The sequence below is a fragment of the Mya arenaria genome, chromosome 10, assembly GCF_026914265.1.
Source record: "Mya arenaria isolate MELC-2E11 chromosome 10, ASM2691426v1".
In the NCBI taxonomy this organism is placed as follows: domain Eukaryota; kingdom Metazoa; phylum Mollusca; class Bivalvia; order Myida; family Myidae; genus Mya; species Mya arenaria.
This window is the reverse complement of record NC_069131.1, coordinates 46,090,823-46,106,562: the sequence shown is the minus strand read 5'-3', so window position 1 is coordinate 46,106,562 and position 15,740 is coordinate 46,090,823. Positions and strand designations below refer to the sequence as shown.

General features: G+C 38.7%; 1 protein-coding gene across 11 annotated transcripts in view; it reads right to left on the bottom strand.

Annotated features, from left to right (window-relative positions):
* The window catches only part of LOC128205973 (zinc finger protein GLI4-like), a 138,605-nt gene that overhangs the window by 106,830 nt on the left and 16,035 nt on the right, over positions 1-15,740 (bottom strand). For all 11 annotated transcript variants that reach the window (XR_008256357.1, XR_008256358.1, XR_008256356.1 and 8 more), the window contains exons 3-4: positions 8,218-8,374; positions 3,009-3,695 (exon numbers count right to left, since the gene is read on the bottom strand). Coding sequence is in view for 8 of the 11 variants with exons in the window: in XM_052908072.1 (XP_052764032.1) it covers positions 3,009-3,695; positions 8,218-8,374 (844 nt within the window). In the remaining 3 variants the exon portion in view is untranslated. The remainder of the gene's footprint in view (positions 1-3,008; positions 3,696-8,217; positions 8,375-15,740) is intronic.

Genomic DNA, 15,740 nt, shown 5'->3' with positions numbered 1-15,740 from the left:
TGACCTTTGACCTTATGAACCCTTACATCAATAGGGGTCATCTACTGGTCATGCCCAACCTTCATGTCAAGTTTGATGACCATAGGTCCTGGAATTGTTTAGTTATCACTCGGACAAGCTTTGGTCTACCAACGGACCGACCAACCCGAATGTGCAAAGCAATACAGCTCTTTTTCTTCGAAGGGGGGCATAATAATGTTGATAATCCACAAGTAGTGGAATCTCCAACAAAAAAGGAGACCATATAGCAAGACTTGCTGCCCTTGTTTCAAGAGTAAACTTTACATAACTATCAGATTTTAACATTTTGGCCATTATGTTGTTGTTGTTGATCAATCATGACCTTTGGTGTATTTTTGTAGAGGGTCACCCAATGAAGCTTTCTGTAAAGTTTAATTGAATTTGGACTGGTCGTTTTAGAGGAGATGTTGTTTTTTTAAAGCAAAATAGGAAGTTGACCATTTTGTTGTTGTTGCTGTTGTTGTTTTTGTTGATCAATCGTGACCCCTTGTTGAATTTTTGTAGAGGGTCACCCAAGGAAGCTTGATGCAAAGTTTCAGTGAATTTTGAGCAGTAGTTTCAGAGGAGATGTTTTTTAAAGCAAAACAGAAGTCAGCCATTTTGATGTTGTTGCTGTTGTTGTTGTTGTTGATCAATCATGACTCCTTGTTGTATTTTTGTAGATGGTCACCCAAGGAAGCTTCCTGTACAGTTTCATTGAATTTGGACCGGTAGTTTCAGAGGAGATGTTTTTTAAAGCAAAACAGGAAGTCGGCCATTTTGTTGTTGTTGTTGTTGATCAATCGTGACCCCTTGTATTTTTGTAGATGGTCACCCAAGAAAGCTTCCTGTGAAGTTTCATTGAATTTGGCTAAGTAGTTTCAGAGGAGAAGTTTTTTAAGCAATTGCTGACGGACGGACTGACTGACTGACGGACGGACGGACGGACGCCGGACAAAGACGGATCACAATAGCTCACCTTGAGCACTTTGTGCTCTGATGATCTAAACAAGAGCACCGCGAAACGGAGCATTATACGCCCGAAGAAGATTCGGCTTGAGGTCTTTAATAAACATTTAGGTTATGCTAGTATACTGCTTACTAGGTGTGAAGTGTTTACAACAAAGGCTTAAACTTCCAATATTGAAACTTTAATGATACTTAAGTTAGCAGTGCTAATAAAAACCTTTGTTCAACAGTATTTTTTTACAACATAGAATAATTGTAAAACAACATACATACTGGTAAGTAGTGCAATGAAGGATGTACTAATATGGAATCAGATTTAATGAAATGAAATATTTTTATAAAATCAGCATACAAATATGGTTGGTACATATCTCCTAAATTACCCGATTACCAGCCAGCCCAGCACAATCTATGGTCTGTGTAATATGTCTCCAACACACCTGCCTTACAGCCGTCCATGTTTGTGAAGATGCGGTCTATTGTTGAATTGAAGTCATTGGTGGGACATTCTAATATTTGAGAATACGAGTGCTTGTTCATGAATGTTTTCAGGATTTGTTTGTTCTGTGATTGTTCACACCAGTCAATATTAAAATCTCCAAATATGACTGCCTTTGAATCTTTCAGGTAGCTGGTCTGAATGTTTGCAAGGATTTCAATGAGTGCTTTAGCACTTATTCTTGGTGGTTTATAGATGAAAACAAATGTTACATCTTCCTGACCTTCAACACTGAACACTGCGATTTCTGCCTGCTTAGACTCATTGAATGGACCAGATGTGAAGCTTGTTTTTGAATACACAGCTAATCCATATGATGGCCGCGACCTACTAGTGGACTGCTCATAGTCATGTCTGTACTGAACAAAATTGTTTAATGAGGTATCATTGATGAAATCATTGTCTTGAAATCGTGTTTCACAAAAACAAGCCACATCTGCTGCGAGAACATTTCTATCAGCTCGTACATCCTCAATGTGTCGATGTAAGGATCGAGCATTAACAAATGCCAGTTTGAAATGTTCCGGATGATCAGATAGTGATTGTTGTTGTAAAGTAAGGGGAGAACCTCTCAATCATTCCTTATTAGTAGTAACACAAAGTTGTGGCCTGGACACGGAATTGCTAACGGAATTGCTAACGCCCCCCAGTGAAATTAGCCTTTGAGGCACGGATCTGGAAAGCATGCTTGACAAATCCTTTTAATGTAGAGATGATTTGTATAAAGTTATTTGAAAATTGCTTTTGTAGTAACCCAGTTATGGCCTGGACATGGAATTGCTAACGTTCCCCCCCCCCCATGGTGATTCTAGTGTTTGAGGTATGGACCTGGAAATCGCGCGCGACACATCCTTTTAATGTAATGATGCTTTGTATAAAGTTATTTGAAAATCGCTTTATTAGTTACCAAGTTATGGCCCAGACACGGAATTGCTAACGGACGGACAGACAGACAGACAGACGGACAGACGATGGAGGCCATAACATAATACGACCCTTCGGGCGTATAAAAAGCAGTGAAAGTGGTCAATATAAGCTTTAGCTTTGAAGCCCATCTGTCATACATTTAATTTTAATATTACATAGCTTGGAACTCTGGGCTAGCTACAATTTCTTAATTTTGATAACTGCAGTGCTTCAACGATGGCACATCATACAACATAGGTACATAAACTACTAACTTGCAGTCCATGGTGAAACCACAGAAGCCATTGGATCATTTGAATTTCAGCATGGATTAAAATCAGGATTTCTTCGTAACATTTATATCATCTAAAAAACAATCTGATGTTGATCCAAGCCAAATTTCATAAACCATATCATGCAGTGGTCGAAATTAACACAAGCCCGCAAGCCCTGCACTGGTAAAATGTCCTCCGGGCTTGCTCAAATTCTGAATTTTATATAGCAGGGCTTGTTCAAAAATCTGATGCCAAGCAATAGTATAAGAATTTGGGCTTGTTCATCCAAAAGTCTAATTTCGATGACTGTCATATGGTGCTCATATGGCTAAATGTTGTAATAATAAATGGTCACTTACTGTATCCCTGCTGTGATGCCATGTCTTCCTGGGAACCTGAAGCACCTGTTGGATCTGTTGTCATGGAGACATTTGGGTCCCAGCTGTCGGGGGGTAGGGCCATAACGTGACCTGGTTCAACACCAGTGATTTCTAACTCATCCATATCAGCGTCAGTGGTGTGCTCAAGTTTTACTTTCACATTTGAATCAACGTCACCGAAGTCACTTTGATAATTATTGCAATGTACAGTTTTGTCACCAGACATAAAGTTAGAGAACTCAGCACCAAGGCCTAGTCTATCATGATTTTTGACAGTTTGACCCACACTTGACTTGGAGTTTTCATCCTCATTTGCCACATTATGAGAACTATTCTTGCCAGCACTCTCTGTATCTTCTGGCTCAGATTTCACTTTCTTAGCTTGGGGAGCCCCGGGCTCTGAGCTTGGGGACACCATCTGCCTCCTTGGCGACTGAATGCTGTATGGCTCATGCCTTACCCCGGGACCAGCCCTGGACAAGGTCACCGGGTGGACGGCTCCTTGTTGTTTTGGAGACATGAATTTCGGTGACCTTGCCCGGACACCACCCCAAGGGACCGCAGGGCTAAACTTTGTGGATGTGACCTGCTGTAATTGTTGTTGTAGGGAATGCTCGGCCTCCTCTGCTGCTCTTCTGTCTTCCTCTTGCTTCCTTTCGTGGTGAGCTGCAATGGAATATTTTTGTGAAATAATCCCAGTACAGTCGATACCATTGGCTAAAACTCACAGTTATACCACTGTCTCAAACTCACAGTGATACCACTGGCTCAAACTCACAGTTATACCACTGGCTCAAACTCACAGTTATACCACTGGCTCAAACTCACAGTGATACAACTGGCTCAAACTCACAGTGATACCAACGGCTTAAACTCACAGTGATACCACTGGCTAAAACTCACAGTGATACCACTGGCTCAAACTCACAGTGATACCACTGGCTCAAACTCACAGTGATACCACTGGCTCAATATCACAGTGATACCACTGGCTCAAACTCACAGTGATACAACTGGCTCAAACTCACAGTTATACCACTGGCTCAAACTCACAGTGATACCACTGGCTCCAACTTACAGTGATACCACTGGCTCAAACTCAGTGATACCAACGTCTCAAACTCACAGTTATACCACTGGCTCAAACTCACAGTGATACAACTGGCTCAAACTCATAGTGATACAACTGGCTCAAACTCACAGTTATACCACTGGCTCAAACCCACAGTGTTACCATTGGCTCAAACTCACAGTGATACCAACGGCTTAAACTCACAGTGATACAACTGGCTCCAACTCACAGTGATACCAACGGCTTAAACTCACAGTGATACCACTGGCTCCAACTCACAGTGATACCACTGGCTCAAACTCACAGTGATACCACTGGCTCAAACTCACAGTGATACCACTGGCTCCAACTCACAGTGATACCATTGGCTCAAACTCACAGTGATACCATTGGCTCAAACTCACAGTGATACCATTGGCTCAAACTCACAGTGATACCACTGGCTCCAACTCACAGTGATACCACTGGCTCAAACTCACAGTGATACCACTGGCTCCAACTCACAATGATACCATTAGCTCAAACTCACAGTGATACCATTGGCTCAAACTCACAGTGATACCATTGGCTCAAACTCAGTGATACCAACGGCTCAAACATCACAATGATACCACTAGCTTAAACTCACAGTGATACCGCTGGCTCAAACTCACAGTGATACCACTGGCTCAAACTCACAGTGATACCATTGGCTAAAACTCACAGTGTTACCATTGGCTAAAACTCACAGTGATACCACTGGCTCAAACTCACAGTGATACAACTGGCTCAAACTCACAGTGATACCATTGGCTCAAACTCACAGTGATACCGCTGGCTCAAACTCACAGAGATAAAACTGGCTCAAACTCACAGTGATACCATTGGCTAAAACTCACAGTGATACCACTGGCTCAAACTCACAGTGATACCAACGGCTTAAACTCAGTGATACCAATGGCTCAAAGTCACAGTGAAACCACTGGCTCAAACTCACAGTGAAACCATTTGCTCAACTCACAGTGATACAACTGGCTCAAACTCACAGTGATACCATTGGCTATAACTCAAAGTGATACCACTGGCTAAAACTCACAGTGATACCTTGGCTCAAACTCACAGTTATACCACTGGCTCAAACCCAAAGTGATACCTTTGTCTCAAACTCACAGTGATACCACTGGCTCAAACTCACAGTGATACCTTTGGCTCAAACTAACAGTGATACCACTGTCTCAAACTCACAGTGATACCACTGGCTCAAACTCAGTGATACCACTGGCTAAAACTCACAGTGATACCTTTGGCTCAAACTCACAGTGATACCACTGGCTCAAACTCACAGCGATACCACTGGCTCAAACTCACAGCAATACCACTGGCTCAAACTCACAGTGTTACCATTGGCTAAAACTCACAGTAATACCACTCTCTCAAACTTAGTGATACCACTGGCTCAAACTAACAGTGATACCATTGGCTCAAACTCACAGTGATACCACTGGCTCAAACTTAGTGATACCTTTGGCTCAAACTCATACTGGTATCATTAGTTCAAACTCAGTGATACCATTGGCTCAAACGCAGTGATACCATTGGCTCAAACGCACAGTGATACCATTGGCTCAAACGCACAGTGATACCATTGGCTCAAACTCACAGTGATACCATTGGCTCAAACGCACAGTGATACCATTGGCTCAAACGCACAGTGATACCATTGGCTCAAACGCACAGTGATACCATTGGCTCAAACTCACAGTGATACCATTGATAATCATTTTTTCAGGGAACAAAAATTGAGCCAAGCAAAACTAAATTCTTGCCCAAGAATGACCAGTTCAAGATCTCTCCTCTTGTTTTCCTTCCATTGAAAGTTTTGTTATCATTATAAATAAACACAAATGCAATAAAATTTGGAAATGTGAATATTTTTTTTCTTCCTATTCAGGGTTCTCAATAAGTTTCAGTTGAACCGGCGCAAATAATAAAGTAACCAACCAGCTTCTACTTATTCTACTGAAAATTCATTTGGTTTTCCAAATTTGAACCGGCCCTATTGCCATTTGAACCGTCCATTTTGGCTGGCAGCCGGTTCTTATTGAGAACACTGCCTATTTAATGATAGTCTTTTAAACTATCATTGAAAAAAAAATTAAAACTTATTTGTCTCATTTTATTTCTCCAATATTGAAGAGTAACTGTTAAACCTGTACTGAAACTTTACTGTACATTGTAATACCATAAAATGGAATAAAAGTATCAATAATGCTTTTACTTTTTATTCTTTACTTTAAATGCTTTTTATTTTTGCATGTAAAACTTGCAAACAACATTGATAAAATACTAAGATGCACAAAAGTTCAGCACACTATTTCGCAAAATTACCCGTTAACATTTTAATATATTAAATCGTAAAATGCTTATGTAATTTTGTCATTTTGTGCTCAAATTACCAACAGCTTGCAATTAAAGGGATTACATGTTTGCACAAACTGTTTAATCAAATAATCATGACACCAATCAAGCACAATTAATTGATTGGCACATCATGGCAGGCTCGACCAAAGCAGGCAATGGAAGGTGTGAAAACAGCGCCTGGGACCAACATGAGTAATTCAACTCTGCACTCAATAAAAAAATTGAAAAAGGCAATTTGAACCATGCCATATTAATTGTAAACAAGAGGCCCAAGAGGGCCTATGCTCTACTGGCATGGCTCTTGTGGTCATTTTCAATCCTGAGCATGTATGTATGAGTAAAAGGCAACAAATGTATAGTTCACTTTTTGTGTTTGGGTAAGCTGAAAACGCTGCACGTTCAACATCTGAGGACAAAAAGTGTTGTACTCAGATTAGTTGCATGAACTATTTTAATATGTGCCAAGTAAAGGTAATCTGAGGGTAAAAATATTTGCTTTCAAAACTGTACTTATGGTCAAAATTTCATTTCTGTAGCATTAAAAATAAAAAAGTTGGTCAAAAGGTCAAAGTCAAGGACATCCGAGGACAACATTGATGCTCGTTTGAAAAACTGTACACATGGTCAAAATTTCATTGCTGTAGCTTTAAAAATTTAAAAGTTACAGCAATGAAATTTTAAAAGCAAGTCAAAAGGAGTGGGGCCAGCTTTTGCCCAAGGAGCATAATTTCAAATGTTTTGCTCATATGATGCTCCACAACAAATATCAAAGGTATGGACCTTGTAGTTTGAAACAAGAAGATTTTGAAAATATTTCTTAAATAAGTCTCTAGGAAACTTGTGACCCAAGGGGCATAATTTGAACAACCATGGTAGTGGACCACTAAATTAAGCCTTGTTCTAAATAGCAAGGATCCGCATAGCTGTTTTAGACAAAAAGGTTTTTAACATTTCCCAATTTAAGTATACCAAACCTGTGAACCCGGGGGCGTGGCCAGTAATGACCCCAGGGGCATAATTTGAACAAACATTCACAAGCAATTGTGACTTTACATGTAAACTTGGCTAAAAAAACACTTCAATCATGAAGACTTGGCTAAAAATAGACTTAGCTAAAAATAGCATTTTTTTTATACTTTCAAGACCCCATGGGCAGATCTGGCTGGTTTTCAAAAGGAACCGAGCTTTAATGGATATCTAAATACTGTACAAGTTTCATCGAGATACAATCAAAACTGAAGACTGTATCGTGTTCACAAGCAATTGTTTACAGACGCACGGACGCACATACTATGTACACATTACCATTGCATATGCTCTTCTGGCTTTTGGCCAGTAGAGCTAATAAATATATATTGATACAAATTTGCTCCTTCCAGCCATGAAAATTCGGCTGTACTTAAAACGAACAGAGTTCTTATTTTTGATAAATGCCATGACACATAGTCTCACAAAATTGGACATACAATATTTTGATCAGTTTTGATAATTGCATTTATTGCACATATACAATGACAATGATGACCAAGCCAAAGACACCAAAACTGTGATAAAGTTCTACAATATTTCTGGAAAAATAAAAACTGATGTTGATTATTATGTAGCTTAAATGTGAATCATCATATTGTTTTTATCGTTTACAGTGCACTGGCTAATATTAACAGGCAAACAGCTATCAGAAACAAAACTCTAGGAATGTATCCAAATTAAGCATACTTTTGAGGCAGTATCCCAGGAACTGTGACTTGACATCTTCATGGTCCTGGAGGAAACCTTTCGCCGAGTCAGAGCCAAGGTGACTCAGGGTGCCGTCAGCCACACTGGCTGTCAGAATGATGGACTCTTCATTTGTGGCTGCTGCTAGCTGTTCAATCTGAAAGATTACAACATTCTCATATAAGAGAGCCTGATGTAACCCTGAACCGAGGGTATCTTAGAAACAAGAGGGCCATAATGGCCCTAAAACGCTCACCTAAGCAAAGGACCACAACTCTGTGATAAAGCATTAATAAAAATGTTGCAATTTAAACATATCTTTACTGATGACGATGCCTTGTTTTATATTTGTAAAGGGTCATGGAATGAAGCTACCTGTAAAGTTTCATTGAATTTGGCCTGGTAGTTGCAGATATTTTTTTTAAAGCAAAACAGTAAGTTGGCCATTTTGTTGTTGTTGTTGTTGATCTATCTCAATGCCTTGTTGTATTTTTGTAGAGGGTCATGCAGTGAAGCTTCCTGTAAAGTTTCAGTGAATTCAGCCTGGTAGTTTCAGAGGAGAAGCAAAACAGGAAGTTTGCCAGATTGCTGTTGTTGTTGATCAATTGCGACCCCTTGTTGTATTTTTGAAGAAGGTTACCCAAGGAAGCTTCCTGTAAAGTTTCATTGGACTGGTACCGGTAGATTTAGAGGAGATGTTTTTGTAAAGCAAAACAGGAAGTTGGCCATTTTGTTGTTGTTATTGTTGTAATATATATAATAATTGGCATAATAATGTTGATAATCCACAAGTAGTGGAATCTCCAACAAAAAGGGAGACCATATAGCAAGACTTGCTGCCCTTGTTTCAAGAGTAAACTTTACATAACTATCAGATTTTAACATTTTGGCCATTATGTTGTTGTTGTTGATCAATCATGACCTTTGGTGTATTTTTGTAGAGGGTCACCCAATGAAGCTTTCTGTAATGTTTCATTGAATTTGGACAGGTAGTTTCAGAGGAGATGTTTTTTAAAGCAAAACAGGAAGCTGGCCATTTTGTTGTTGTTGTTGTTGTTGATCAATCATGACCCCTTGTTGTATTTTTGTAGAGGTCACCCAAGGAAGCTTCCTGTAAAGTTAAAGTGAAATTGGATTGGTAGTTTTATAGGAGATGTTTTTTTAAAGCAAAACAGTAAGTTGGCCATTTTGTTGCTGTTGTTGTTTATCAATCTCAATGCCTTGTTGTATTTTTTTTAGAGGGTCATGCAATGAAACTTCCTGTAAAGTTGTTGTATTGTTGTTGTTGTTGATCAATTGTGACCCCTTGTTGTATTTATGTAGAGGGACACCCAAGGAAGGTTCCTGTGAAGTTTCATTGAATTTGGCCATGTGGTTTCAGAGGAAATGTTTTTTAAGCAATTGTTGACAGACGGACCGACGGACGGACGGACTGATGGACGGATGACGGACAAAGACCGATCACAATAGCTCACCTTGATCACTTCGTGCTCTGGTGAGCTAAAAAGAATGGGTTTAACAGACACTGAAAGGCTGAATTAAAGATGCACTATTACTCCCAAATAAGATTTACCACAATTAATACAATGTTTTAAATATACCAAAAAAGATGAATAAATGTCGAAAACAATGGTTCTTATGAAGGATTCAGAGTTTAATTTGAAAGAATTTGAGACAATAGTAGATCACTGAAAATCTTTAAGCATTCACCAATCATTTAAAAAAAATTGGTTTCAGCTATTAAATACACTGTTACAATCTTGTCATCAGTAATTAATATTTTCCATAAATGCATTATTCAGTAAGTTAGTTGTTCAAGATTTGTCACTCAAAATTTATGTTTGTTATACATGTGTATGTATTGATTTTGAATAAAAGTGTCACTTGAACTTACTGACCTTCTTGTCATGACCAACCTCCCTACCAAGTACCATAGACCCAAGCATACTCTAGTTATCAATCTAATGACCAACCTCCCTACCAAGTACCATAGACCCAAGAATACTCTAGTTATCAATCTAATGACCAACCTCCCTACCAAGTACCATAGACCCAAGCATACTCTAGTTATCAATCTAATGACCAACCCCCCTACCAAGTACCATACACCCAAGCATACTCTAGTTATCAATCTAATGACCAAACCTCCCTACCAAGTACCATAGACCCAAGCATACTCTAGTTATCAATCTAATGACCAACCTCCCTACCAAGTACCATAAGCCCAAGCATACTCTAGGTATCAATCTAATGACCAACCTCCCTACCAAGTACCATAGACCCAAGCATACTCTAGGTATCAATCTAATGACCAACCTCCCTACCAAGTACCATAGACCCAAGCATACTCTAGTTATCAATCTAATGACCAACCTCCCTACCAAGTACCATAGACCCAAGCATACTCTAGTTATCGATCTAATGACCAACCTCCCTACCAAGTACCATAGACCCAAGCATACGCTAGTTATCGATCTAATGACCAACCTCCCTACCAAGTACCATAGACCCAAGCATACTCTAGTTATCGATCTAATGACCAACCTCCCAACCAAGTACCATAGACCCAAGCATACTCTAGTTATCGATCAAATGACCAACCTCCCTACCAAGTACCATAGACCCAAGCATACACTAGTTATCGATCAAATGACCAACCTCCCTACCAAGTACCATAGACCCAAGCATACTCTAGTTATCAATCTAATGACCAACCTCCCTACCAAGTACCATAGACCCAAGCATACTCTACTTATCAATCTAATGTTTTTTCCTCATCTTTTAATCAGTGGAAAAGAGTTGTGGAAGTGATTTCTTTGCTATTTTTGCAAGAACGGTATTTGCATATTAGCATATTAACTAACTAGATGAAAGTAATAATTGTTGTGCCTTTGTGAAAGTTCATTACTTTTGGGTAAGTAGATACTGGTATGCATGACATATGATTTTTTGGTGCAGAATTCATTGTTCAAACAGAATGCTATCTATGTGTCTTGGAACAGCTTGTTTTCACACTAGTCATGAATAGGTACTAGTATCAGGTACACCTTTTTAAATTGAAAAATTAATGATTAAATTCTAGTCGAATGATAAACAATAACTTTGATCATGGTCACAACACATTTATTGTCAATAATAACACTTCATTTCCAACATTCAGTCACTGTGATTAGGAGTTATCTTCAATACATCAATAAGTTTAATTAAGTGTTGGCATTCACTCTGCCATGCTCTTGTTGAACCTATGATGGCATTTGGAGTAAATTTGTTGAAAGATTTGCCACCAACTGGCACATGGCATTTGGTGGAAAACGTTCCAATACTCCATCAACTTCCACGTTTACTTGGCATTTTGTGAAAACAATTGACACTAACGTCCACCTGGTATTTGGTGGAAAACATTTAATAACTCCACCAACTGCCACCCTGGGGTGGCATTAGGGGAAAAAAGGTGGAAAATGGTGAAAATTAGGTCAAATTCCCCTTTTTTCAGGTTTTCATCATTTTTCACCACCCTTTCCAATACTCCGCCAACTGCCACCCATTTTTGACGTCCAATTTGGGGCATATTTAGGGAAGGGTACAGAACTGGGTCTTTTGCATGACACTCAGTTCATAAAGGTGAGTCTTCATGGAAAGTTTTTTGAAAATCTGACAGTGCATGGTAAAGATACAGCTCTGTCAAGGATCATTTCAACCTTTGACCTCTAAGCATGGCCTTTACATTTGAGGTACAGACCTGGCTCTTGCGCATGAAACGCCACCTAATCATTGGGAATCACATGGCAAGTTTTTTGAAAATCCTATAATGCATGGTCAAAATACAGTCCAGACAAAGTTTAGTCCTGATAAAAATAAAACAGAAACAGAAGTGGGGCACAACATTTCAAAATCGGAAAAACAGAACCAGTGGTGGGACACAATATTTCAAAAGTGAAACAAGAGGCACATCAGTGCCTGTGCTCCACTGGCCAAAAGGTTCAAGCAAAGACCACCTAACGAACATTTTCGTCAAGTTTCATAGAAATACAATCATCAATTTTTGAGGAGAAGTTACTTAAATTTTTTTTTTACTTTAATAGCTCTGGCTGCCATGTTGTGCAGTGGACCGAAATGATTTGGGCAATTTGAGTAAAGGAGCACCAAACAAACATTTCTGTCAAGTTTTATCAAAAAAAGGTCATCGGTTTCGACGACAAGTCGTATAAAGTTTTTTTTTATTTTTTAGCTCTGGCAGCCATGGTGTGCAGTGGACTGGAACCATTTAACAAATTTTGGTTAATGACCACCCAAGGAACATTTCTGTCAAGTTTCATCAAAATCTGATCATCGGTTTCTGAGGAGAAGTGGTGTAAAGGTTTTTCCTATTTTTAGCTCTGGCTGCCATGTTGTGCAGCGGAACGGAACCATTTGGGCCATTTTGTCAAAGATTTTGTTGAGATGACCCTTGTTATTAAGTCTCATAAAGATTATGTCACTTAAACGAAAATTAATGTTCAGTCTATATATACTTTCCTATGTATAAATGTAAGGTTTTTAAATTGATCTTTTTGTGAGAACTTTATGCTTATATGTTTACTCATAAATTATTATTGTGTAAAAATTATTTAAAGATGCTATACGTGAAAAATTAAGACATTATTTTTTTTTCTATTAAAGGGAGGTAATTCAGTAGTAAAATGTAATCAAAGCTATTAAAGCATGGCATTTCTTTTCTAACCATGTTGATATTATTACAGTCTATTCAAGCAAGATGCCTTTTGTTTTTACATAGTACCCATAGGTTCTGAAAAACAAGGAGCACTATTCCCAACAGAAGGATGTCACTCCCTATCACTGCATGAGCATCATAATAAAGAAATGTTTACTCAAACTGCAAGCTGCTCAATTGAAATAGGTATTTACCTCAAGCATACAGTTTTATAATGTGGCAAAATAGTCAGACTACTAGATTGTCATTCGGACTAGTAAAATATGCCATTATGCTAGTCCAACTGGCTAGTAGGTTAAAATGTTTTTCCTGAAGACTGCGGACGAGAAGTCCTTAAAGGTTTTTCTATTTTTAACTCTCGCAGCCATGTTGTGCAGCGGACCGGAACCATTTGGGCAATTTTGGTTAAAGGGCATCCCGATGAACATTTATGTAAAGTTTCATCAAAATCTGATAATCAGTTTCTGAGAAGATGTAGTTTAACGTTTTTTTCTATTCTTAGCTCTGGTGCCCATGTTGTGCAGCAGACCATAACTGTTTGGGCTATTTTGGTTAAGGACTACCCAAGTAACATTTCTGTCAAGTTTCATTGCAATACGATCATTGGTTTCTGAGGAGAAGTCGTTTAAAGGTTTTTCTATTTTTACCTCTGGGGGCCATCTTGTGCAGTGGACCGAAACCATTGAAGCAAATTTGATAAAGGACCATCCAAGGAACATTTCTGTTAAGTTTCATCAAAATCTGATCATCGGTTTCTGAGAAGATGTTCTTTAAAGGTTTTTCTATTTTTTTGCCCTGGCAGCCATGTTGTGCAGCGGACCGGAACCATTTGAGCAATTTTGGTTAAGGACCACCCAAGGAACAATTCTGTCAAGTTTCATCAAAATCTGCCTATCCGTTTCAGAGGAGATGTCGTTTAAAGATTTTGCTATTTTTAGCTGAGGCGGCCATATTGTGCAATGGACCAGAACCATTTGAGCAATTTTAATAAAGGACCACCCAAGGAACATTACTGTCAAGTTTCATCAAAATCTGCCGAACCGTTTCAGAGGAGATGTCGTTTAAAGATTTTGCTATTTTTAGCTCTGGCGGCCATATTGTGCAATGGACCGGAACCATTTGAGCAATTTTGGTAAAGGACCACCAAAGGAACATTCCTGTGAAGTTTTGTCAAAATCCGCTTATCAGTTTCAGAGGAGATGTCGTTTAAAGTAAAAGTTTACGCACGCACGCATGCACGCACGCACGCACGACGGACAATCTGTGACGACATAAGCTCCATGGCCTTCGGCCAGTGGAGCTAAAAAAAACAGTAACAGTGGTTGGACACAATATTTCAAAAGTGAAAAAAAACAACAGGAACAGTGGTTGGACACACTATTTTAAAAGTGAAAAAAAACAGAACCAGTGGTTGGACACACTATTTCAAAAGTGAAACAAGAGGGCCCTGAAGGCCCTGAATCGCTCACCTGATCCAATAAAGATCATCAACAATAACATTCAGATCAAGTTCCATGAACATATGGTCATAAATGTGGCCTCTAGAGTGTTAAAATACTTCTCCTATTATTTGACCTGGTGACCTAGTTTTTGACCGCACATGACCCAGATTCAAACTTGGCCTAGAGCTGATCAATATAAACATTCTGACTAAGTTTCATGGACATACAGTCATAAATGTGACCTCTAGAGTGCTAACAAGTTTTTCCTATGATTTGACCTAATGACCTAGATTTTGACTGCACATGACCCAGATTTAAACTTGACTTAGAGATTATTAATTTAAACATTCTGACCAACTTTCATAAAGAAACATTTATAAATGTGACCCCTAGAGTGTTAACAAGCTTTTCCTTAAATTTGACCTGGTGACCTAGTTTTTGACCGCATATGATCCAGATTCGAACTTGGCCAAGAGCTAATCAATATAAACATTCTGACTAAGTTTCATGAACATACAGTCTCAAATGTCACCTCTAGAGTGCTAACAAGCTTTTCCTATGATTTGACCTAATGACCTAGTTTTTGCAACACAATTGACCTAGAATTAAACTGGCTTAGAGATTACTTATATAAACATTCTGACCAACTGTCATTAAGATACAGTTATAAATGTGACCTCTGGAGTGTTAACAAGCTTTTTCTTAAATTTGACCTGGTGACCTAGTTTTTGACTGCACATGACCAAGATTCTAACTTGGCCTAGAGGTAATCAATATAAAGATTCTGACCAAGATTCCCGATGATACAGTCATAAATGTGACCTCTAGAGTGCTAACAAGCTTTTCCTATGATTTGACCTTATGACCTAGTTTTTAACGCACATGACCCAGTTTTAAACTTGACTTAGAGATAATTAATGTAAACATTCTGACCAACTTTCATGAAGAAACCTTTATAAATATGACCTCTAGAGTGTTAACAAGCTTTTCCTTTAATTTGACCTGGTGACCTAGTTTTTGACCGCACATGACCCAGATTCGGACTTGGCCTAGAGCTAATTAATATAAACATTCTGACTAAGTTTCATGAACATAATGTAATAAATGTGACCTCTAGAGTGCTAAAAAACTTTTCCTATGATTTGACCTGGTGACCTAGTTTTTGACCGCACATGACCCAGATTTAAACTTCACTTAAAGATTATTAATATAAACATTCTGACCAACTTTCATGAAGATACAGTCATAAATGAGACCTCTAAAGTGTTAACAAGATTTTCCTTCAATTTGACCTGGTAACCTAGTTTTTGACCGCACATGACCCAGAATCGAACTTGACCTAGAGAGTATTAATATTAACATTCCGACCA